Source organism: Ranitomeya variabilis, chromosome 1 (genome assembly GCF_051348905.1).
Source record: "Ranitomeya variabilis isolate aRanVar5 chromosome 1, aRanVar5.hap1, whole genome shotgun sequence".
In the NCBI taxonomy this organism is placed as follows: Eukaryota; Metazoa; Chordata; class Amphibia; order Anura; family Dendrobatidae; genus Ranitomeya; species Ranitomeya variabilis.
This window is the reverse complement of record NC_135232.1, coordinates 945,501,451-945,528,809: the sequence shown is the minus strand read 5'-3', so window position 1 is coordinate 945,528,809 and position 27,359 is coordinate 945,501,451. Positions and strand designations below refer to the sequence as shown.

The 27,359-nt window shown below is 42.9% G+C and overlaps 1 protein-coding gene across 1 annotated transcript in view; it reads left to right on the top strand.

The window, feature by feature from the left end:
* The window catches only part of MGAT4D (MGAT4 family member D), a 261,336-nt gene that overhangs the window by 65,371 nt on the left and 168,606 nt on the right, over positions 1-27,359 (top strand). Inside the window, exons 2-3 of the mRNA XM_077279227.1 lie at positions 14,491-14,652; positions 15,083-15,226. Of these exons, the coding sequence (XP_077135342.1) occupies positions 14,491-14,652; positions 15,083-15,226 (306 nt within the window). The remainder of the gene's footprint in view (positions 1-14,490; positions 14,653-15,082; positions 15,227-27,359) is intronic.

The following is a 27,359-nucleotide window of genomic DNA, read 5'->3' as shown; positions in this document are numbered from 1 at the left end:
GGAATGTTGTTAACTAGGTAACAACCATGATGACATTTGTATGACCTGCCAGGGCATATAAACAAAGTTTCTGATGCGATAACTCTAAAACACATTGTAGGCAAGCAAGGAAAACCTAACTCTATAACTGATATCCAATCCTTCAAAGATGGTATGTTCTCCCCGAGTTTGCGTGGGTTTCCTCCAGGTACTCGGGTTTCTTCACAAACTCCAAAGACATTCTGTTAGGGAATTTATATTGTGAAACCCAGTGACAACAAAGTGATGTCAGTATCTTTAAAGCGCCGCGGAATATGTTGGCTCTATATGTAAGCAAAATAATTAGAGATGAGTAAAAAGATTCACAATACCCAATTTAATCCCAACATAATGTTGTGCATCACAGGGCCAAGAAAGTTACAGCGAAGCCCAGAAGATACTGAGACGAGGATATCGGCCACAGAAGTGAAGTTCGCATTCAACAAGGGACTAGACCAGAAGTCTGAGCTGGCTACCACAAATCTTTTTGCTCACCTCTAATAAAAGCACCTAATATTATTATTATTAAGATGTAGTATTCTGAAAGTCTACATCCTCAAGTCCAAAATGGGAACATGTGGATCTTTTTATATTGTGAAAAACTGGCTGATTGAAATACTATGGGCCCGATTCGTTAAGGTGTTTTCGACAGAATTCTGATGTAAAACACCTTTTCTAAAATTTTTGCACAACAAAAAAATTAGCAACGATTTTGCGACTTTTGCTTCTCTTTATGCCAGTCCTGGCATTACTTTCCTTTCCTAGCAGGATGTGATTTGGTGAACCAACACAGCTGTCATGCACGGGTATGTGTATATCTGCAATCTATAGGCTCACCATGTACGACACTACAGTCCACTCTAGTACTACTACCTTTGTCATCCATTATAGGCTATATGTAACTAAGGATACATTTGTTTTAAGAATAAAGGAAACATTTGTAAAGACATTGTCAAAGGGGCTCTACCTAAATTAAATCGCTTGTAAAAGGTAAGATCCAGGTAAAGTAGTTACGGTAATTGCTCACATTGCATTCCCCTTATTTATGGAATTGGACCTCCAATTTCAGATAAACCTAATGCAGTGTGTGAAGCATTTCTGGTTGGGAGGATATCTCTAGAGTACTATATACGGCCACGCAGAAAACATTAGCTGGTCACTAATGAGCTCTTCCCACAGAGGATTACATTGAAACCATTATGTTTATGGATTGCTGTAATGGGAAACTGGAAGGCACTTAACACTATGTGTGTCCCACCGTTCCTTTCTTATTCGGAAGTCAGATTTATCAATTGCAATTGTTTGGTTCCTTTAAAATCTATTAAAAAGAAATTGCCTAAAATTACCGTCATGAGGTCAGATGTTTAGTATCTGTAAGAATGTGCACTATACACATGCAAGAGAGTGTGAAACTGAATGGTTGCTTAGAATTTACAGCTTTCAATCATTGTGAGCGGTTTGTATTAATAGTTAATCGCACGTAATCGTCTACATCAGTGATTTTCAACCTTTTTTGAGCCGCGGCACACTTTTTATACTTAAAAAATCCCGGGGCACACCACCAACCAAAATGGCACAAAATGACACTAAAACAGTACATATTCTACATATAGTTAATAATATAGATTCTAAATGTATTTATACTCACTCAGTGTGAAACCTGGGCCTGTTTCGATAAACACAAAAGGGATATCCTGGCAGGAATGGTGGAAAGACACACACGAAGCTCTTCCTCAACAGTTCTCAGTCTTTCCCTGTTTTTAGTTTTTATCGCAGTCAAGCTTGAGAAGCCCAGCTCACATAGATATGTGGTCGAAAATGGGAGCAATGTCAAAATAGCTTTGTTGGCCAGAATGGGGAACTCCTTGGCAACAGATAACCAAAAACTCTCCAAAGGAAGATCAGCAAACTTTAGCTTTAAACCGCGATCTTGCTTCAGTTCAATGAGTTCTTCTTGCTCCTTTAAAGTCATGTCCTTTCCAGCAACGGATAATGAGCTGTATGGGTCCCTAACCCAGTCAAGGCATTCTGTGAAGGTTGAAGAGAAATAAAACGATAACTTCTCCTCAAGAGTTTTCAAATGTCTGCCAATCACCTCGCACATTGCAGCAGTGTTGTCATCATGCAGTTTCTCGGTGAGCGGGAACATCTGAAGGTTGCCACCCTGCACATGTTGCTGCCAGAGCTGCAACTTTAAACGGAATCCGTTCATTTTATCAGTGCTTGTAAGCAGGTTTTCATTTCGGCCTTGCATCCGTGTCTTTAGTTCATTCAGATATTGAAATATATCAGCCAGGTATGCCAGCTTTGCATACCACTCATCACTTACAAGCAGCTTTGAATAATCGGACCTCTCGTTTGTCAGAAATATTTTAAGTTCCTCTCGCAACTCACACACGGGCCAGCACTTTGCTGCGTGACAGCCACCTGACCTCCGTGTGGAGCAATAAGATTTTATGTTCCGCTCCCATTTCTGTACACAAAGACGCATCTCAAAGGTCGCGTCTTCACAAAGTTCACTATGCGCACAACATCATCCAACACGGGAGCTAGATCTGCTGGTAAGGTCTTTGCAACGAGGGCCTCACGGTGCAAGAAACAGTGGGTAACAAGAACATCTGGGTTTCTTTCTTTAACCCTACTTACAAAGCCTTTGATGCGCCCGACCATGGCTGCGGCTCCATCAGTGCAGACACCTGTGCAGTTTTCCCATGTAAGCCCACTTTTATCAAGATATTCCGATGTGACCTGGAATATTACCTCTCCTGTTGATTTTTCTGGCAGTGCCTTGCAAAATAGGAAGTTTTCTCTAATGGCTTCTCCATCCACAAAACGCACATTGGCCAACAGCTGACAATGTCCACTGATATCCGTCGACTCATCAAGTTGCAAGGCAAATTTCTTACTGATCCGCACCTTTTCCAAAACAACTGTTTCAATGTCCGCAGACATGTCATCAATCCGTCTGGCAATTGTGTTATCAGAGAGAGGCACTTTAGCTATCTCTTTGGCTGCGTCAGGGTATGTGCACACGTCCGGATTTCTTGCAGAAATTTCCTGAAGAAAACCAGAAATTTTCTGCATGAAATCCGCATTTTTTTTTTTTGCGTTTTTTTCCGTTTTTTTTCGCGTTTTTTTAGCATTCTGCAAGCGTAATTAGCTTGCAGAATGCTAAAGTTTTCCAAGCGATCTGTAGCAGGTTGGTCACACTTGTCAAACATAGCGTTTGACAAGTGTGACCATCTTTTTACTATAGATGCTGCCTATGCAGCATCTATAGTAAAAGAATGTTTAAAAATAATAAAAAAAATGGTTATACTCACCTGCAGGCGTCCGTTCCTATAGATGCCGGTGTGGTTCAGGACCTTCCATGACGTCGCGGTCACGTGAGCGGTCACATGACCGGTCTCGACCAATCACAAGACCGTGACGTCATCGCAGGTCCTTCACCGCACACCAGCTATAGAAACCGAAGCGGCAGCATGCAGCGGAGAGGCGGGAAGACATCGAAGGTGAGTATAGGACTATTTTTTATTTTAATTCTTTTTTTTTTACCAATTATATGGTTCCCAGTCCGTGGAGGAGAGTCTCCTCTCCTCCACCCTGGGTACCAACCGCACATAATCTGCTTACTTCCCGCATGGTGTGCACAGCCCCGTGCGGGAAGTAAGCAGATCAATGCACTCCTAGGTGTGCGGAATCCCCTGCAATTCCGCATTTTAATGAACATGTTGCTTTTTTTTCCGCGATGCGATTTTTTTCGTGGAAAAAAAGGCTACATTTGCACAAAAAATGCGGAATACACTGAAAATAATGGGAGGCATATGTTAGCGTTTTTTTCGCGTTTTTATAGCGAAAAAAACGCGAAAAATACTGAACGTGTGCACATGGCCTCAGGGCCAAGCATCTCATTTACAATAGCTTTACAAGCTGGCAGTATTAATGTTTCTGCCACAGTGTGTGACTTTTTTGATTTAGCTATGAGTTCAGCAACAATGTAGCTAGCTTTGAGGGCTCTCTCATTTACCTTTGTGCTTTTTCTCAAAAAAGTTGCCCCTTTCTCATTGTTTGTACGTAAGCGTACAAAATACTCCATCGGCTTGTTTTGAACGGAAGGGTGTTTCGTTTGGAGATGGCGTTTAAGCTTGCTTGGCACCATGGCGCTATTGGATAGCTTCTCACCACACACCAAGCACAGTGGTGTTGGTGCTGTCGCATCCCCAGTGAAAGTAAATCCAAGTGAAAGATAGCTTTCACTGTATTGCCTTGAGCTCACCGTCTTGTCTTTTTTCTTTTGTCGACCTCTCATACTAGGGCCTTCATCTGGGTTAAAATTGTGTCCAGGGTCCTGTTCGGCATTTGCCTTTTCTATTCTCAAATACTTCTCCATCACTGCTGAGATAGTGTGCGCAGCCACACACTAAAATAGAAGAGTATTACATTATCTGCCACACTTAAGGGACCTCTGCCAGGTACTAAAAGTACCAGCTCATATGCTGAGTATTCTGCTAACAGTTCATATACTCAGGCAAAAGCTCATATATTCAGCAACAGCTGATTAACTGTTAATGAGCTGTTGCTGACTTAATGATTATACACAGCATTATTGGCGGGCATTACCTTGGCGGCGGGCAAATGCGAGAGTCTCTCCGCTCTCAGGATGACGCGCCGGCCTCGGTGACGTCATTAAGTCGCGCGAGCGTTCAAAGCTCGCGCATGTGCTATTCCGTGACTGCGCATCGCTGCGCATTGCCGGGGAACAAAACAAAGGGGGCACCATAGTTTGGGGAACTTTCCCCGCGGCACACCCGACCATGTGTCGCGGCACACTAGTGTGCCGCGGAACACTGGTTGAAAATCACTGGTCTACATTGATGTGGGCAGCACGTCCTCTCTTTATACAAGAGGATAAGCTGCCGACAAATTTTTACGATTTCATTGTCTATTGTTAGATCCAAGGGCTGTTCGTTTCTGATTATTGCCCGGTGTAAACAGTCATACAATCGATCATTCCCTCCTGTAAAAGGCATATTAAAGGGAATGAGTAATCAGACAATGACCTACCATTTAAGAAATTTAGTTTTGTTATCTGTGATCCGCATTGTACTTTGTTTTAAAATGTTTAACCAGTTCAAGACAAGGATATTTTCCCCCATTCCTAACTAGGCTCATTTTCCTTTTCTTTTTTTAATAGTTTAAAAACATCCGTTTTTTTCTCATTTGGGTATTCAAACAGTTTGTGCAGCTTTTTTTGTGATATGCAAGGCCTAATATTTTTCTACAGCCCTACATTTCTAAACTATAGCCCTTATCCTACTTGTTTGAACAGTCGTTGTCACTGTAGATAATGCCAGATCTCTTGAACAGGATATAATTTATTTATTTAACCCCTTAACGACCGCCGATACGCCTTTTAACGGCAGCCGCTAAGGGTACTTAATTAACGGCGCTGTGGAAAAAGTGAATAGCGCCCCCCAGAGTCGGATTTTCTCTGGGGCCTCGGTTACCGCGGGTAGCCGAGACCCCAGAGAACATGATTCGGGGTTTTTTTACCGACCCCCGAGTTGCAATCGCCGGTAATTAACCGTTTGCCGGCGGTCGCAAAAAAACCCAATTTCCCATTTAATTTCTCTGTCCTCCGCTGTGATCGCACATCAGAGGACAGAGAAATGGTGTCCTCGATGGCCCCCCGATACTCACCTGTCTCCCCCGGTGCTCCTCGTGGCTCCTGATGGGCGCCGCCATCTTCTTCCGGCAAAAAAATGGCGGGCGCATGCACAGTGCGCCCGCCAGCCGGCACCCGGGAGATCTTTGGGGTCTCGGCTGCTGGGGGTAGCCGAGACCCCAAAGAACATGATCGGCGTCGGTTTTTACCGACCCCTGTTTTGCGATCGCCGGTAATTAACTGTTTACCGGCGACCGCAAAAAAAAAAAGCGATGTGTAATTCTCTGTCCTCTGATGTGATCGTACATCAGAGGACAGAGAAATAGGGGGATTCGGGGACCCTATCATACTTACCGGTGTCCCTGGGTCCTCCTGCGTCCTCTCCTGCCGGCCGGCTTCTTCCTATGGAAAGAAAATGGTGGGCGCATGCGCAGTGCGCCCGCTCTCTGCTGCCATCTGCCGGCCGGCAGGAGAGAGGAGTTGGGGCTAAAATTAGGGCAAGGGTTAGGGCTAGGGTTAGGGTTGGGGTTAAATTTAGGGTTAGGGTTGGGGCTAAATTTAGGGTTAGGGCTAGGGTTAGGGTTGGGGCTAAAGTTAGGGCTAGAGTTAGTTGGGGCTAAAGTTAGGGTTAGGGTTGGGGCTAAATTTAGGGTTAGGGTTGGAGCTAAAGTTAGGGCTAGAGTTAAAGTTGGGGCTAAAGTTAGGGTTAGGGTTGGGGCTAAAGTTAGGACTAGGGTTGCGGCTAAAGTTAGGGTTAGAGTTGGGATTAGGGTTTGGATTAGGGTTGGCATTAGGGTTACGTTTGGGATTAGGGTTAGGTTTGGGATTAGGGTTAAGGTTAGGGTTGGGATTAGGAGTGTATTGGGATTAGGGTTAGGTTTGAGGTTAGGGTTGAGATTAGGATTAGGGGTGTGTTGGATTTAGGGTTCTGATTAGGGTTATGGTTGTTTTGGGGTTAGGGTTGCGATTATCCTTAGGGTTGTGATTAGGATTTCACACTTCAGTCTTTTGGCGTCAGTCTGAAATCGCTATTTTCGTCAAATAGCGGATCCGCCATTTTTTTTGGGCGGATCCGCTATTTTCCCATAGACATGCATTAGCGACGGATTGTGGCGGATGGTCGTCCGTTCCATGCGATGGATCCGTCGAGATTTGGCGGACGTCATCTAGACATTGACGGCCATTGTAATGTTTTTTGTCTGCGCCGAAATTGCGGTTCGCGACGGATCCGTCACGTTCGTCATTCCATAGAATGGCTGCCTATGGGCGACGGATCCGTCGTTACCGTCATTTCGGCGGATCCGTCACCCCAATCCGCTCAATTGCGCGTGCTCCAAAAAGTAGATACTTTTCCCAGACAACCCCCAAGTTAACGGATCCGTCAAAAAAACGGATCCGTTAGAACCGTTTTCTCAACAATCGTGACGGATCCGTCACTATGTCGGAGCTGACTGACGCCAAACAACTGAAGTGTGAAAGAAGCCTTAGGGGTGTGTTGGGGTTAGGGTTGGAGTTAGATTTGGGGGGTTTCCACTGTTTAGGTACATCAGGGGGTCTCTAAACGCCACAGCCAATTTTGCGCTCAAAAAGTCAAATGGTGCTCCCTCCCTTCCGAGCTCTGCCGTTCACCCAAACAGTGGTTTACCCCCACATTTGGGGCATCAGCGTACTCGGGATAAATTGGACAACAACTTTTGGGGTCCAATTTCTCCTGTTACCCTTGTAAAAATAAAAACTTGGGGGCTAAAAAATATTTTTTGTGGAAAAAAAAAATATTTTTTATTTTCACGACTCTGAATGCCCAAGTGCTTCACAGACGTTTATAATGCAAAGTTCTCACCACACATCTAGATAAGTTCCTTGGGGGCTCTAGTTTCCAAAATGAGGTCACTTGTGGGGGGTTTCTACTGTTTAGGTACATCAGGGGCTCTGCAAACGCAACATAACGCCCGCAGACCATTCTATCAAAGTCTGCATTCCAAAACGGCGCTCCTTCCCTTCCGAGCTCTGCCATGCTCCCAAACAGTGGTTTACCCCAACATATGGGGTATCAGCCTACTCAGCATAAATTGCACAATACATTTTGGGGTCCAATTTCTCCTGTTACCATTGAGAAAATAAAAAATTGCAGGCTAAAAAATCATTTTTGAGGAAAAAAAAGATTTTTTATTTTCACAGCTCTATTTTATAAACTTCTGTGAAGCACTTGGGCGTTCAAAATGCTCACCACATATCCAGATAAGTTCCTTGGGTGGTCTAGTTTCCAAACTGGGGTCACTTGTGGGGGGTTTCTACTGTTTAGGTATATCAGGGGCTCTGCAAACACAACATAACGCCTGCAGACCATTCTATCAAAGTCTGCATTCCAAAACGGCGCTCCTTCGCTTCAGAGCTCTGCCATGCGCCCAAACAGTGCCCCCCCCCCACATATGGGGTATCAGCGTACTCAGCATAAATTGCACAATACATTTTGGGGTCCAGTTTCTTCTGTTACCCTTGTGAAAGTAAAAACTTGGGGTTGAAAAGATCATTTTTGTGGAAAAAATATAATTTTTTATTTTCATTGCTCCACATTATAAACTTCTGTGAAGCAGTAGGGGGTTCATAGTGCTCACCACACATCTAGATAAGCTCTTTGGGGGTCTAGTTTCCAAAATGGGGTCACTTGTGGGGGGTTTCTACTGTTTAGGTACATCAGGAGCTCTGCAAATGCAACATGACGCCCGCAGACCATTCCATCACAGTCTGCATTTTAAAAAGCCCCAATGCGTGCCCAAACAGTTGTCCCCCACTCCCCATATATGGGGTATCAGCGTACTCAGGACAAACTGGGCAACACATTTTGGGGTCCAATTTCTCCTGTTACCCTTGAGAAAATAAAAAATTGCGAGCTAAAAAAATCATTTTTGAGGATAAAAAAGGATTTTTTTATTTTCACGGCTCTACGTTATAAATTTCTGTGAAGCACTTGGGGGTTCAAAGTGCTCACCACACATCTAGATAAGTTCCTTAATGGGTCTAGTTTCCAAAATGGGGTCACTTGTGGGGGTTTCTACTGTTTAGGCACATCAGGGCCTGTCCAAACGCGACATGGTGTCCAATCTCAATTCCAGCCAATTCTACATTGAAAAAGTAAAACGGCACTCCTTCTCTTCCAAGCTCTGCGGTGCGCCCAAACAGTGGTTTACCCCCACATATGGGGTATCAACATACTCAGGAGAAATTGCACAACAACTTTTGTGGTCTAATTTCTCCTGTTACCCTTGTCGAAATAAAAATTTGGGGGCAAAAAGATCATTTCTGTAGAAAAAATGCGACTTTTTATTTTCACGGCTCTACGCTATAAACTTCTGAGAAGCACCTGGGGGTTTAAAGTGCTCACCACACATCTAGATAAGTTCCTTAAGGGGTCTAGTTTCCAAAATGGGGTCACTTGTGGGGGGTTTCCACTCTTTAGGCACATCAGGGGCTCTCCAAACGCGACATGGCGTCCAATCTCAATTCCAGCCAATTCTACATTGAAAAAGTAAAACGGCACTCCTTCTCTTCCAAGCTCTGCGGTGCGCCCAAACAGTGGTTTACCCCCACATATGGGGTATCAACATACTCAGGAGAAATTGCACAACAACTTTTGTGGTCTAATTTCTCCTGTTACCCTTGTGAAAATAAGAATTTGTGGGCGAAAAGATCATTTTTGTGTAAACAAATGCGATTTTTTATTTTCACGGCTCTACTTTATAAACTTCTGTGAAGCACTTGGGGGCTCAAAGTGCTCACCACACATCTAGTTAAGTTCCTTAAGGGGTCTAGTTTCCAAAATGGTGTCACTTGTGGGGGGTTTCCACTGTTTAGGCACATCAGGGGCTCTCTAAACGTGACATGGCATCCGATCTCAATTCCAGCCAATTCTGCATTGAAAAAGTCAAACGGCGCTCCTCTTCCAAGCTCTGCGGTGCGCCCAAACAGTAGTTTACCCCCACATATGGGGTATCGGCATATTCAGGAGAAATTGCACAACAACATTTATGGTTAAATTTCTGTTTTTACACTTGTGAAAATAAAAAAAAAATGGTTCTGAAGTAAAATGTTTGCAAAAAAAAGTTAAATGTTCATTTTTGCCTTCCACATTGTTTCAGTTCCTGTGAAGCACGTAAAGGGTTAATAAACTTCTTGAATGTGGTTTTGAGCACCTTGAGGGGTGCAGTTTTTAGAATGGTGTCACACTTGGTTATTTTCTATCATATAGACCCCTCAAAATGACTTCAAATGTGATGTGGTCCCTAAAAAAAAATGGTGTTGTAAAAATGAGAAATTGCTGGTCAACTTTTAACCCTTATAACTCCCTAAAAAAAAAAAAGTTTTGTTTCCAAAATTGTGCTGATGTAAAGTAGACATGTGGGAAATGTTATTTATTAACTATTTTTTGTGACATATCTCTCTGATTTAAGGGCATAAAAATACAAAGTTTAAAAATTGCAAAATTTTAATTTTTTTTTCCATATTTCAATTTTTTTCATAAATAATTGCAAGTAATATCGAAGAAATGTTACCACTAACATGAAGTACAATATGTCACGAAAAAACAGTCTCAGAATCAGCAGGATCCGTTGAAGCGTTCCAGAGTTATAACCTCATAAAGTGACAGTGGTCAGAATTGTAAAAATTGGCCTGGTCATTAAGTACCAAATTGGCTCTGTCACTAAGGGGTTAAAGGTACCGTTACACTAAACGACTTACCAACGATCACGACCAGCGATACGACCTGGCCGTGATCATTGGTAAGTCGTTGTGTGGTCGCTGGGGAGCTGTCACACAGACAGCTCTCTCCAGCGACCAACGATCAGGGGAACGACTTCGGCATCGTTGAAACTCTTCAACTATGCCGAAGTCCCCCTGCAGCACCCGGGTAACCAGGGTAAATATCGGGTTACTAAGTGCAGGGCTGCGCTTAGTAACCCGATATTTACACTGGTTACCATTGTAAAAGTTAAAAAAAACAAAACAAAAAAAACCACTACATACATACTCACATTCCGATGTCTGTCACGTCCCCCGCCGTCAGCTTCCCGCACTGACTGTGTCAGCGCCGGCCGTAAAGCAGAGCACAGCGGTGACGTCACCGCTGTGCTCTTCTTTACGGCCGGCACTGACAGTCAGTGCGGGAAGCTGACGGCGGGGGACGTGACAGACATCGGAATGTGAGTATGTAGTGTTTTGTTTTTTTTTACTTTTACAATGGTAAACAGGGTAAATATCGGGTTACTAAGCTCGGCCCTGCGCTTAGTAACCCGATGTTTACCCTGGTTACAAGTGAACACATCGCTGGATCGGCGTCACACACGCCGATCCAGCGATGACAGCGGGTGATCAGCGACCAAATAAAGGTCCTGATCATTCCCTACGACAAACGATCTCCTAGCAGGGGCCTGATCGTTGGTCGCTGTCACACATAACGAGATCGTTAGCGGGATCGTTGCTACGTCACAAAACGTGACGTTGCAACGATATCGTTAACGAAATCGTTATGTGTGAAGGTACCTTTACTCTCTTATATGACGCCATTTATTCCACAGCACTTTACAGACATCATCACTATCACTATTGGGGCTCACAATCTAGATTCCCTATCAGTATGTCTTTGGAGTGCGGGAGGAAACCGAAGAACCCGGAGGAAACCCACACAAACACAGGGAGAACATACAAACTCCTTGCAGATGTTGTCCTTGGTGGGATTTGAACCCAGGACCCCAGCGCTGCGAGACTGTAGTGCTAACCACTGAGCCACCGCACATCCAAATATTATACACTCATTTACTAAGCAAAATTTCTAAAACTGAACACAAGGTTTTTAGTTAACATTTTGATCAGTTTAGCAAACCTCTCAGTGGTTAGGCATAGCCCTGTTTGGTGACTACCACCACTGCAACATCCCACCAGCATGGGGAGTGACCCAGGTAAAACACATCACCCATGCTGCCAAGCAAAGCCTTTCTCCGGCTTTGGGTCACACCAAACTCGCCTTCTACATGATCTAAAACAAAAAGCTGAGAACTTTGCTTACAATTTTGCTAATCTTTTGGGCCACCCATGATCCAGTGTCAGGAAATATACTCCAGTAATGGGCTTTAGTACATTTTGGCTATTACTTAGACCACTGGTGGACGCACATAGGAAAGGGTCGCTGTGCAAGAACATTATACGAGCCCTTCCCAGCCCAATAGCTCATCTTAATGCACAACTTCACCTGCTTTGGAGGTGGAGTTGGCCTCCTATGTGGCTGCACAAGTTTCACCAATTGAATGTCTGCCCCTGACTTACACTACTGTTTGTGGTGCTACTCTCCTATCCGCACGCTCTGCCTACGTTCAGAAACATGTCTGTGCTGGTGTCGGTGTCAAAAGTTACATTTTAAACACGCAAATGTTCTACTTTTGTGTACCATTTTTAGCATAAACCAGAATGATAAATTCCCAATCCTAAAGCTTTTTTTAATTTTTCTTCTTGTAAATATACAATGCTGTAACCTCCACATTCTAATCAAAACATACGTTGTTATATAAATGGCTGGCCCTCTGTGGAGAATGCATGATGCACGAAACGCAACCAAAAATGTGTGATGTTTACTCTTCTCAGGTGTTATGGTCTCTGTAAATTGATTGATCCAAGCCGTTCAACAACTGCTGATAGACTACATGAAAATCAATTGTCACTCATGTACTGGCCTGATAGACTGGCCAACAAGCATTCCATATGGACAGAGCAATCTTTCTGTTCCCATACAATGCCTTGTTATTTGCTGCACCTCATCCCCCTTAAACAGGATGATGTGCCTGTAAATCTGATTTGTTATGCCAGCTTAAAAATCATTACATGCAGCGAACGAGCATTCTGCCCATTTGTTGGGTGTTTACTCGCCTGTTCAGACTACCTACTAGTAACAAGTGTTCCTATAATCACTCATTACCAGCTTATTGGCTCAACTAAATGGGTCATTAAGAAGAACGTGCTCCATAATTTGTGTGCAGTGTTCTTTAAGGCACGTAGAGGAAACATTGGGATAAATTACTTAAAATGGATTGATAGATAGATATACGCCTCAACATTGAAACGGCAACAGTAGGAAGGAAAAGGCATGGATTTCCAGAATTCACAGGATTGATAGACATGTTAATGGTATGAAAATGATACAAAAATAGAAACAAAGCACTCAAAACATCTTAACTTATTCAATATAAATTGTAAGCACCATACAAGCACATACATGCCTCGGTTGCAGTCAGTGCTGGTATTAATGGTTGTCTGAGGAATATTCGGCTACGCTGCTGGCAGATCCCTTAATAATTGCTGATCAATGACATTTCAGGTGTGCTTTATGGGAGACAAGTCTGGAGGCTTTGCAGGCCGTGGTAGCTCAGTTAGGCCATGCTGTCTGCTCGCAGTAGAACAAGCAACATTCTTTGGAAATCTTATGTTGTAAAAATGGCTCCTGGGACACTTTGGCTAAAGGGCCGTACCACTAGTTCTATGACCAAGTCATTGTAACACTGAGCTGTTAGTGTACCTGGAGCGAATAATAGAAGGGTGTGGCTACAGTACATTATGCCATCCTAAAAAACAATACCGGTGTAACATTCCCTTATGAAGGCATGTTCATTGCATTGCCAACATAGTCTTGGTGTGTAATGATCCATTCTGTACTGTAAGTTAAATTATACAAAAGTCACATCCCAAACCTAAAGCCTCAAAAGCCTAAAGCCTGTCTACATAAACCATCACATTTACATTACATTGAGCTGCATGCCAGACGTGCATCTAGAAGTGTTACATTGACCTCACGTGAAAGTGTCCTAGAAGCTGTTTCTCAACACTAAGTCTCATATCTCCAGATTTGCCTCCCAGCGAGCACATCTACAATGTCATTGGTCTGCAATTGCAAAGGGAGCTGCCAGCAGCGGATCTTGGTAACTTGTATGCCCAAGTGCATTTAGCGTGGCAGAACATTCCTCAGACAACCATTAATAACCTCATTTATGGCATTCCAAAGCATGGAAGTACATATATTTCTGCATGTGGAGCTCATACTCTGTGCTAAATTAATCAAGATGTTTTTGAAAATCTTCTGTGTATTTTTTATCATTTTCATATTCTGACCACGATCCTGCGATTTTATTAATTCCCTGACTTTTCCTTTTTGGTGTTGCAATTACTGCGTGTGGTGCTCATAGTTGACCTGGACACATCCTGATGTTTTGAAAAATGTTTTTCCATTTTTTTCATCATTTTTATATCATTATCATGTCTATCATTCATGTGAATTCCATAGTCCACAACACTTTTCCTCTTGATGTTGATAGATATAACTCTCTCAGGTAGCCACATGGTGCACAAACTTTTTATATCATAAGCGAAATACTGTTTATTTCCACTGGTTTCAAAGTACCGAAACAGCTATCGTCTACTGATTCTTTCAGCTTGGCGAACACGGCCTGAGCAGTCAGAGAGAGATTCTGACTTGTTTCTCTCCAGCTCCAACACAACCCACTCTGCCCATCTTACCCAGCTGACTGACCAGTGAGCACTTGGGCTGGTTCTAGTCATTTCTGTCCAGGTGGACCTGTAACAATAGGAATTAACCCTAACCTACCTGGCAGATGTGTGTGTGTATTTTAATAACAGTACTTTTTTTTCTTATTCTTTGACTAATTGAGAACAAGTAAATTCTTTGCTACATTAACAAAAAAAGACCTAGTAGTAACATTTCTGGAACATTTGATTTGTATATTGAGATTCCTCCTCTTCTTTTACAGAATATGGAATGGATTCATATGAAAAGCAGTTTTTAGATTTACAACAAAGACTCTTCCTCGCAGAACAAGAAAATCAGAAGCGATCTCGAGATCTAAGCGCAGTTCTAGATGAGCTTAAACGGGCAGTGGTAGAGAAAAGAAACGCATTTGAAAATCATACAGGTATTGATACAGTGATGACTCTGAAATGGTGATTTTCCTCCTAAACAATATCCGATAAAATACACTAAAGTATGTTGGTTATGTTTTAATTTATTAAGAGTCTCAAATCTCTTAACAAGTTAGTTTATCTCTTAATATTTATGCCAGAAGCCTAAGAGAAGGTTCAGATTGTGAAAATTCCTCGTGGGTAATGGGGACTGCACACGAAATAAAGCTTACTCCTAAAATAATCCTATAAATCAGACTGCGGTTTCTAATGCTTGTGTGTCTCTCCTTGAATAAATATCTGCTGCTTAATCATGTAAAGAATGGAAGAATGAAGAAAAATTATATATATATATCTGTCAGTATGTCTATCTTTTTGTCATTCTTTCTCAGATGAAGATATCCATGTACTATTTGTCAAACTTTTTTTTTCTCATTCTAACAGTTGAGGAGATAAAATGGAGGGTTTTGAATATGACCAGCAAACTCCCCATTCAGTTTACAAATATATACATGTTTCTGCCTCATTTGTTGGGACATGAAGACAGCCTGCAGCCCATTGTGCATTATGGGCATGGAAGGACAGGAGGTAAGAAAATCTTTTAGCAAATGAACAGTTTCAACTAATCTATGGATTTGTCTAGATGACATATTAGTGCTTATAGAACAAATTACCCAGCTTTTGAAAAGTGTAATTCTATGCTTTTCATGTCAGTTTTGTAGGTATTTTAATTGGTTTCTGAAAAGGTTTATATTGAAACTGCATGAGCCGTTCAGATTCCATATAAATAATAAATGGCTCAATGAAATCTTCTGAGGAGCATTATCTTTGCCATATAATTGTATAAAAGGAATTTAATTGGATAGATGTTGCTTATGCTTGTCATCATTGGGAATCTGATGGGCCTTGGGCCAAATTTGGACCTGGGTTCCACCTGCATGTTGGTTAGCTGTATGAGCCCTTGTAGCATTCTAAATCCTATAAAGACATGCATGTTTGCCATTCCCTTTCATTATTTAGTTATTAGTGATGAGCGAATGTGATATCCGAGCATCTTGGGCGTGCTCGAATAATATGTTCAAGTCCTTCCGGCTGTTAGACAGCCTGAGCTCATGTGGGGATTGCCTGCCTGTTAGCAGGACCGGTTTTAGGCAAAGTGCCCTAGGCAAAAGTTTAAAATGGGGCCCCAAATACTAACATATTGCACATCACACAGAAATAGTAAAAAGATCTAATGTTAAAAATAATTAAAAAACAAAAAACCTGCTATTCTCACCTTCCGTCATCCGCCTATGCACGCGCGGCTGCCGCCAGCTTCCGTTCCCAGAGATGCATTGCGAAATTACCCAGAAGACTTAGCGGTCTCGCAAGACCGCTAAGTCATCTGGGTAATTTCGCAATGCATCTCTGGGAACGGAAGCTAGCGGCAGCAGCACGTGCATTGGGACAGCTTCGCTGGACGCCGGAGGTGAGTATATAACTATTTTTTATTTTAATTTTTTTAACATGGATATGGTGCCCACACTGCTATATACTACGTGGGCTATGTTATATACTGCGTCGCTGCTATATACTACGTGGCCAGTGTTATATACTGCGTGGGCTGTGTTATATACTGCGTGGGCTGTGTTATACACTGCGTGGCCACTGTTAAATACTGCGTGGCCTGTATTATATACTGCGTGGCCTGTATTATATACTGCGTGTCTTCTATATACTATGTGGCTGCTATATACGCACATACATACATATTCTAGAATACCCGATGCGTTAGAATCGAGCCACCATTTAGTAGATTACATAACCACGATATGTCTGGTATCTGCTCTACATATACTGTACAAACATACACACATATACCGTACATACATACAGATACACATATAAATACAGTATATGCAAACGCGTACATATACCATACATACACACAGATACACATACATATACCGTCATACATACACATACCATACATACACACATGCATATACCGTACATTCACACACATACCGTACACACACAGATACACATACATATACTGTACATACATATACATGCATATACCTTACATACATACACACATACACTTACACTACACGTACTGTACATACACACACACGTACTGTACATACACACATACAGTTGTATACACATATTGTATACACATACCGTACATACATATACCATACATACACATAAATACACATAAATACAGTATACTGTACATACATACACATACCGTACATAGATATACCGTGCATACACACATATACCGTACATACAGATACACATACATGTACCGTACATACACACAGTATATACACATATAGTATAAACATACCGCACACACATATACACATACTGTATGTACATGCACATAAACATACATATATATCATATACATACAAATTTATTGCACATACACAGATACACATACATATACTGTACATACATACACATACTGTACATGCATACACACAGCCATACAAATATACCACACATGCACACATATACCGTACATATACACACAGATACACACACAGATAGAAACATACACATAGATACACACACACATACATACACACACACATACAAGCATATACATACACGCATACTAATCTGTGATATCAGCTCACAGGTGATCAGATGAGCCCTGGATGAGGTCACATAGCTCAGCTGGAGAGGGCTGCAGAACCCACTACTGTGGGGGATGGGGCACAGAGCAGGCAGGACTGATATCAGCCCCCTGGTGCTGCCGTGTTGTCCCCTGCAGTGAGCCTCCTCCCCCATCTCTGTGAGGAGACGCTGCAGCCTGCTCTGATTAGAACAGTGGAGGGAGCAGAAGACCCCCTGTAAGTCCTGCTCTTCCTCCACTGATGTCTCTATGTGCTGTGGGGGCCCCTGACTGTAGGCGAGTACTCATCATTGGGACGCTCCATGCAGGGGGACAGACGGCAGCCAGTGAGCGCTCTCCTCAGTCTAGTGAGGAAAGCGTTAATTGGCCAGCGTCTCTCCCTGCATGACACACCCCCTTTTTGATCTTCTGCACTTCGCGCCCCGCTCTCTCTCCTGCACTCGGTGTTCCATGATTACAGGAGGGATTGAGAGGGACCCGATCCTGCATGATACCGGGCCTGCCTGCAGGGGCCCCCCTCCACCTCTGGGCCCCAGAGCAGTGCCATCAGCAGTATGTCCACCACTGGCTGGGGGCCCCTAGGGCAGCAGGGGCCCTAGGCAGCTGCCTAGTCTGCCTGCCCCTAACGCCGGCCCTGCCTGTTAGTCAAACAATGCATGTGTTGTGGCTGTCTAACAGCTGCACGTTATTCTAGCATGTTCGCTTATTACTAGTAGTAAACTCCCCATCCTGGGCTCCTTCCTGGTATATATGTCCCCCATCCTGGTGTATATGTCCCCCATCCTGGTGTATATGTCCCCCATCCTGGTGTATATGTCTCCCATCCTGGTGTGTATGTCCCCCATCCTGGTGTGTATGTCCCCCATCCTGGTGTATATGTCCCCCGTCCTGGGCCCCTTCCAGGTATATATGTCAGTTCATCCTGGGTCTCTTCCAGGTATATATGTCCCCCATCCTGGGCTCCTTCCAGGTATTTATGTCCCCCATCCAGGGCCCCCTCCTAGTATATATGTCCTGTAAAAAAAGGTCACTGGTAAAATACTTTTGGGGACATACAGTCATGGCCAAAAGTATTGACACCCCTGCAATTCTGTCAGATAATACTCAGTTTCTTCCTGAAAATGATTGCAAACACAAATTCTTTGGTATTATAATCTTCATTTAATTTGTCTTAAATGGAAAAACACAAAAAGAATTGGCCTAAAGCCAAATTGGATATAATGCCACACCAAACATAAAAAAGGGGGTGGACAAAAGTATTGGCACTGTTTGAAAAATCATGTGATGCTTCTGTAATTTGTGTAATTAACAGCACCTGTAACTTACCTGTGGCACCTAACAGGTGTTGGCAATAAGTAAATCACACTTGCAGCCAGTTGAAATGGATTAAAGTTGACTCAACCTCTGTCCTGTGTCCTTGTGTGTACCACATTGAGCATGGAGAAAAGAAAGAAGACCAAAGAACTGTCTGAGGACTTGAGAAACCAAATTGTGAGGAAGCATGAGCAATCTCAAGGCTACAAGTCCATCTCCAAAGACCTGAATGTTCCTGTGTCTACCGTGCGCAGTGTCATCAAGAAGTTTAAAGCCCATGGCACTGTGGCTAACCTCCTTAACTGTGGGCGGAAAAGAAAAATTGACAAGAGATTTCAATGCAAGATTGTGTGGATGTTGGATAAAGAACCTCGACTAACATCCAAACAAGTTCAAGCTGCCCTGCAGTCCGAGGGTACAACAGTGTCAACCCGTACTATCCGTAGGCATCTGAATGAAAAGGGACTATATGGTAGGAGACCCAGGAAGACCCCACTTCTTACCCCGCGACATAAAAAAGCCAGGCTGGAGTTTGCCAAAACTTACCTGAAAAAGCCTAAAATGTTTTGGAAGAATGTTCTCTGGTCAGATGAGACAAAAGTAGAGCTTTTTGGGCAAAGGCATCAACATAGAGTTTACAGGAGAAAAAAAGAGGCATTCAAAGAAAAGAACACGGTCCCTACAGTCAAACATGGTGGAGGTTCCCTGATGTTTTGGGGTTGCTTTGCTGCCTCTGGCATTGCACTGCTTGACCGTGTGCATGGCAATATGAAGTCTGAAGACTACCAACAAATTTTGCAGCATAATGTAGGGCCCAGTATGAGAAAGCTGGGTCTCCCTCAGAGGTCATGGGTCTTCCAGCAGGACAATGACCCAAACCACACTTCAAAAAGCACTAGAAAATGGTTTGAGAGAAAGCACTGGAGACTTCTAAGGTGGCCAGCAATGAGTCCAGACCTCAATCCCATAGAACACCTGTGGAGAGATCTAAAAATGGCAGTTTGGAGAAGGCACCCTTCAAATATCAGGGACCTGGAGCAGTTTGCCAAAGAAGAATGGTCTAAAATTCCAGCAGAGCATTGTAAGAAACTCATTGATGGTTACCGGAAGCGGTTGGTCGCAGTTATTTTGGCTAAAGGTTGTGCAACCAGGTATTAGGCTGAGGGTGCCAATACTTTTGTCTGGCCCATTTTTGGAGTTTTCTGTGAAATGATCAATGTTTTGCTTTTTGCTTCATTCTCTTTTGTGTTTTTTCATTTAAGACAAATTAAATAAAGATAATAATACCAAAGAATTTGTGTTTGCAATCATTTTCAGGAAGAAACTGAGTATTATCTGACAGAATTGCAGGGGTGTCAATACTTTTGGCCATGACTGCATGTGTCACTCATGATGTTGGCCTCAGTAATATGAACCTGGAAAAATGCTTCAGCATACTAAGCGCTAAGAGGGGTTAATTGGCCATGTTAAGAGCTGGGGTTTAGTGAAGAGTGAGTAGGAGGCTGTTCACCATATCTCCACCCCAGGGTGTAGTCCAGAAGCTAAATGTGGAGCCTTTAGGCTCATTCAATGCTCGGTGTACTCTAGGGGAGCTGACCTCCAGAGCTGGGCTCTTGGTAAACAGATCTGAAACCTGTTTTCCTGTGTGGGCGGATCCCCACAGTTACAAGGGCTATAGTGAGTGCTATTCTTTTTGTTTATGTCAAGAAGACGGAATATGTCTATTTATTTTTTTGCACTGGTTTATGAAGCCTGTTTTAATAAACCTGTTGAAAATTTAAGCGGAAACCATTCCTGTGACTACCTCTTTAAGCAGCCGAGATGATAAACCACAGTCCCCAATCATGGGCCTATTCCTGTTATATATGTCCCCCATCCTGGTATACATGTCTCCCATCCTGGGACCCGTCTTGATATATTTGTCCTCCGTTCTGGTATATATGTCTCCCATCCTATTACCCTTTCTGGTATATATGTTCCCCGGTCTGCATAAAGGAAAAAAAACAATGTTCTCGCCTTCCTCAGCTCCTTCGATATATAGCGTTCTCTTCATTGTTCTCTTCTGACCCCAACGTCTATTACAGCTGGATGTGCACCTGAGGACTCGGTCAGCTGAAGTGTAATGCAACGCAGGGACATTCCAGCTCCCTGCACTATATGTGGAGGAAAAAGGGAAAATAGGGAACCAAGTCAGCTCACCGGTCTCTGAATAATCCTCTGTTGGTCCACGCACGGAGCCACCTTGATTAAGGATGTTGTCTGTAGCAAATGCAGGAAATAAAATCTCTAGCGTGAAACTCCCATTATAGAAAAAAGTCCAAAATTGTATTGATAACAAACATAAAAATCCAGCATTAAAAATTGAAAGACATGATGACAAATGGGGTCCCTGGTGGTCTGAAACCGACGCATTTCGACCATTCAGGTCTTACTCATGGGACTGTAATGCACACATCCGGCCAATCCGAGGTCAGCAACAGACATTGGCATATCTGTTATGGGGACACATGACATCACTACCATGAGACGCCAATGCCTGCTATGCCTATGTCAGCTGCCAGCTCCTGGTTGGCCGGTGGCACATATTGCAGCACAGGGAGATGGAGGGTCCATGTGCTGCAATACACTTCATCTGATTGTGAGTCCTCTGAGATACATCAAGTTGAAGTAGGCTCTGGGGTTAGCAAGCATGGACCCAGTAGTGGTCTCGCCTTCTGCGACCGCGATTGTTCCACCCCTGCTTGTCATACAGTAGATGTAAAGACGGTTATAATTAAAAAACAATGATAATATGCTCTGTTCGATATCGTAGACTTGGTCTCCCACTCTGTCCAGTAAAGTTCTGTTCTGTGAACTTAAGTCGTTATTGTAATGTACAAACAACCATTCATGTACTTGGCCACCATTTAAACTTCCTTTTTACCTGCAGCTGCTGCTATGGGAAAAATTCCTGGTTGGTCGCATCACTGGTAATGTCAGCTGTTTGCTGGCGGTGCTGGGGACAAGACCAGGGTTTATAGTTGGTTACCATGCAGAATGGTTTTTAAAGGAGCTCACTTCTGATTAAGCTTCTACATGGCGAATAAGGAAAATCTGGTTAGATAATTTTTAAATATATTTTTTAGCAAGTTTTATATATGTTTTTACTCATTCTCATATAGAACTGTAATATTACAATTAGGGCCTGTTCCAGCAACCTTCATGTTGGGGCAGTGTTCTTCGCTAGTGCTCGCCCCACAAAAAAAAAAAATCCTTCATACGGTTTGGTCAATTAAAAAAAAAATTATAGCTTCTGAAATGTGGAGCTAGAAAAAAATAAAATAATCGCTGTAACCCTAGAAAGCAAGCTGGGGTTCATACTTAAACGGGTTGGCTACTACTTGGTCAACCTCTTCTTAAATGCTGTAGTCCCATGAGTAAAATCCAAAACCTTTTATATTCACCTCCTTCACGACATCGTACCAGTGAAGTGTGTGCCGGGTCTCATAGCGCTGCAGCCAGTCAGCAGTCACTAATGGGCTGATTCTTTTACACATCTCTTGAAAGGAACTCCTACATTTCGGAGAGGTGTGAGTACTGCTGTCCATTACATAGTTACATAGTTATTAAGGTTGAAGGAAGACTTTAAGTCCATCTAGTTCAACCCATAGCCTAACCTAACATGCCCTAACATGTTGATCCAGAGGAAGGCAAAAAAAACCCATGTGGTAAGAGTAAGCTCCACCATGGGGAAGAAAATTCCTTCCCAACTCCACATACGGCTGTCAGACTAGTTCCCTGGATCAACGCCCTATCAAAGAATCTAGTGTATATACCCTGTAACATTATACTTTTCCAGAAAGGTATCCAGTCCCCTCTTAAATTTAAGTAATGAATCACTCATTACAATATCATACGGCAGAGCGTTCCATAGTCTCACTGCTCTTACAGTAAAGAATCCGCGTCTGTTATTATGCTTAAACCCTCTTTCCTCCAGACGTAGAGGATGCCCCCTTGTCCCTGTCACCGGTCTATGATTAAAAAGATCAGCAGAAAGGTCTTTGTACTGTCCCCTCATACATTTATACATTAACATAAGATCACCCCTTAGCCTTCGATTTTCCAAACTAAATAGCCCCAAGTGTAATAACCTATCTTGGTATTGCAGACCCCCCAGTCCTCTAATAACCTTGGTTGCTCTTCTCTGCACCCGCTCCAGTTCAGCTACGTCTTTCTTATACACCGGAGACCAGAACTGTGCACAGTATTCTAAGTGTGGTCGAACTAGTGACTTGTATAGAGGTAAAATTATGTTCTCCTCATGAGCATCTATGCCTCTTTTAATGCATCCCATTATTTTATTTGCCTTTGTAGCAGCTGCCTGACACTGGCCACTGAATGAGTTTGTCATCCACCCATACACCCAGGTCTTTTTCATTGACGGTTTTGCCCAGAGTTTTAGAATTAAGCACATAGTTATACATCTTATTACTTCTACCCAAGTGCATGACCTTACATTTATCCCCATTAACCCCTTACCGACATCGGACGTACTATCCTGTCCGATGTCGGCTCCTCTGCTTTGATGCAGGGCTCCGCGGTGAGCCCGCATCAAAGCCGGGACATGTCAGCTGTTTTGAACAGCTGACATGTGCCCGCAATAGCGGCGGGTGAAATCGCGATTCACCCGCCGCTATTAACTAGTTAAATGCCGCTGTCAAACGCAGACAGCGGCATTTAACTACCGCATCCGGCCGGGCGGCCGGAAATGTAGTCATCGCCGACCCCGTCACATGATCGGGGTCGGCGATGTGTCAGGACAGTAACCATAGAGGTCCTTGAGACCTCTATGGTTACTGATCGCCGGTAGCTGTGAGCGCCACCCTGTGGTCGGCGCTCACAGCACACCTGATTTTCTACTACATAGCAGCGAACAGCAGATCGCTGCTCTGTAGCAGAGCCGATCGTGATGTGCCTGCTTCTAGCCTCCCATGGAGGCTACTGAAGCATAGTTACATAGTTACATAGTTATTAAGGTTGAAGGAAGACTGTAAGTCCATCTAGTTCAACCCATAGCCTAACCTAACATGCCCTAACATGTTGATCCAGAGGAAGGCAAAAAAAACCCATGTGGCAAAGAGTAACTCCACCATGGGGAAAAAAATTCCTTCCCGACTCCACATACGGCAATCAGACTAGTTCCCTGGATCAACGCCTTATCAAGGAATCTAGTGTATATACCCTGTAACATTATACTTTTCCAGAAAGGTATCCAGTCCCCTCTTAAATTTAATTAATGAATCACTCATTACAACATCATACGGCAGAGAGTTCCATAGTCTCACTGCTCTTACAGAAAGAATCCGCGTCTGTTATTATGCTTAAACCTTCTTTCCTCCAGACGTAGAGGATGCCCCCTTGTCCCTGTCTCAGGTCTATGATTAAAAAGATCATCAGAAAGGTCTTTGTACTGTCCCCTCATATATTTATACATTAAAATAAGATCACCCCTTAGTCTTCGTTTTTCCAAACTAAATAGCCCCAAGTGTAATAACCTATCTTGGTATTGCAGACCCCCCCAGTCCTCTAATAACCTTGGTCGCTCTTCTCTGCACCCGCTCCAGTTCAGCTATGTCTTTCTTATACACCAGAGACCAGAACTGTACACAGTATTCTAAGTGTGGTCGAACTAGTGACTTGTATAGAGGTAAAATTATGTTCTCCTCATGAGCATCTATGCCTCTTTAATACATCCCATTATTTTATTTGCCTTTGTAGCAGCTGCCTGACACTGGCCACTGAATATGAGTTTGTCATCCACCCATATACCCAGGTCTTTTTCATTGACGGTTTTGCCCAGAGTTTTAGAATTAAGCACATAGTTATACATCTTATTACTTCTACCCAAGTGCATGACCTTACATTTATCCCCATTAAAGCTCATTTGCCATTTATCAGCCCAAGCTTCTAGTTTACATAAATCATCCTGTAATATAAAATTGTCCTCCCCTGTATTGATTACCCTGCAGAGTTTAGTGTCATCTGCAAATATTGAAATTCTACTCTGAATACCCCCTACAAGGTCATTAATAAATATGTTAAAAAGAAGAGGGCCCAATACTGACCCCTGTGGTACCCCACTGCTAACCGCAACCCAGTCCGAGTGTGCTCCATTAATAACCACCCTTTGTTTCCTATCCCTGAGCCAGCTCTCAACCCACTTACACATATTTTCCCCTATCCCCATTACTCTCATTTTATGTAACAACCTTTTGTGTGGCACCGTATCAAAAGCTTTGGAAAAGTCCATATACACTACATCTACTGGGTTCCCTTGGTCCAGTCCGGAACTTACCTCTTTCATAGAAGCTAATCAAATTAGTCTGACATGAACGGTCCCTAGTAAACCCGTGCTGATACTGGGTCATAAGGTTATTCCTCTTCAGATACTCCAGTATAGCATCCCTTAGAATGCCCTCCAGGATTTTACCCACAGTAGAGGTTAAGCTTACTGGCCTATAATTACCGAGTTCAGTTTTTGCCCCTTTTTTGATTATGGAGTCTTTAAAGATTAAAAATAATGGTCTATCAATGACTGTACTTAGTTCCTGCAGTACTCGGGGGTGTATCCCACCCGGGCCCGGAGATTTGTCAATTTTAGTTATTTTTAGACGCCGCTGTACTTCCTGCTGGGTTAAGCAGGTGACAATTAATGGGGAATTTTTATCACTAGTCATTTTGTCTGCCATGGGATTTTCTTTTGTAAATACTGATGAAAAAAAGTCATTTAGCATATTGGCTTTTTCCTCATCCTCATCCACCATTTCCCCCAGATTATTTTTAAGGGGGCCAACACTGTCATTTTTTAGTTTCTTACTATTTATATAGTTAAAGAATATTTTGGGAGTATTTTTACTCTCTCTGGCAATGAGTCTCTCTGTCTCAATCTTTGCTGCCTTGATTTGCTTTTTACAAAATTTATTTAATTTTCTGTATTTATTTAATGCCTCCTCACTACCTACTTCCTTTAATTCTCTAAATGCTTTCTTTTTGTCCCTTATTGCGCCCCTTACAGCTCTATTTAGCCATATTGGTTTCCTCCTATTTCTAGTATGTTTATTCCCATACGGTATATACTGTGCACAGGTCCTATCCAGGATGCTAATAAACGTCTCCCATTTTCTTAGTGTATTTTTGTGTCTCAGGATATCGTCCCAGTTAATTGCACCAAGATCCTCTCTCATCCGTTGGAAATTTGCCCTCCTGAAGTTTAGTGTCCTTGTCACCCCCCTACTACCCATCTTATTAAAGGTTACATGAAAACTTATTATTTTGTGATCACTATTCCCCAAGTGACCCCCAACCCTTATATTTGATATGCGGTCTGGCCTGTTGGTTAATATTAGGTCTAGCAGTGCCCCCCTCCTTGTTGGGTCCTGAACCAGTTGTGAAAGGTAATTGTCTCTCATAGTTGTCAAAAACCGATTACCTTTGCTGGAACTGCAGGTTTCTGTTCCCCAATCTATTTCAGGGTAGTTGAAGTCCCCCATAATAATGACTTCTCCTTGAGTCGCAGCTTCATCTATTTGCTTTACGAGGATATTCTCCATTGCTTCCATTATTTTTGGAGATTTATAACAAATCCCTATCAGTAATTTATTATTTTTTCCCCCTCCCCTTATCTCCACCCACAGGGACTCTACATTTTCATTAAATTCACCTATATTATCACGCAGGATGGGTTTTAAGGAAGATTTTACATATAGACACACCCCTCCCCCTCGCTTATCTATACGGTCATTTCTGAACAGGCTATAGCCCTGCAAGTTAACAGCCCAGTCATGGCTCTCATCCAGCCATGTTTCAGATATCCCCACCATATCATAATTATGCTCCAACAACATTAGTTCTAATTCATCCATTTTGTTGGCGAGGCTTCTGGCATTAGTATACATGCACTTGATGTTACTCTCTGTACCTCTATTCTTTCTTAAATTACTAACTGTTCTAACCCCACCCCCCATGCCACCACCACCCCCAACTTCCTTATTTGTGCCCATGTCTCTATCTGCACTATCTTCCCCTCCTATAAAATGAATACCCTCCCCCCCAATCCCTAGTTTAAACACTCCTCCAACCTTCTAACCATTTTCTCCCCCAGCACAGCTGCCCCTTCCCCATTGAGGTGCAGCCCGTCCCTAGCGTACAGCCTGTAGCCAACTGAGAAGTCGGCCCAGTTCTGCAGGAACCCAAACCCCTCCTTCCTACACCAATTCTTGAGCCACTTATTAACCTCCCTAATCTCCCGTTGCCTCTCTGGCGTGGCACGTGGTACAGGCAGTATTTCGAAAAATACCACGTTGGAGGTCCTTGCTTTCAGCTTGCAGCCTAATTCCCTGAAATCATCTTTAAGGACCTTCATGGCAAAAGTAAAAAAAAAAAAAAAAAAAGTAAAAAAAAAATAAAAATATATATAAAAGTTTAAATCACACCCCTTTCGCCCCAATCAAAATAAATCAATTAAAAAAAATCAAATCTACACATATTTGGTATCGCCACGTTCAGATTCGCCCGATCTATCAATAAAAAAAGCATTTACCTGATTGCTACACGGCGTAACAAGAAAAAAAATCGAAACGCCAGAATTACGTTTTTTAGGTCGCCGCGACATTGCATTAAAATGCAATAACGGGCGATCAAAAGAACGTATCTGCACCGAATTGGAATCATTAAAAACGCCAGCTCGGCACGCAAAAAATAAGCCCTCAACCGACGCCAGATCATGAAAAATGGAGA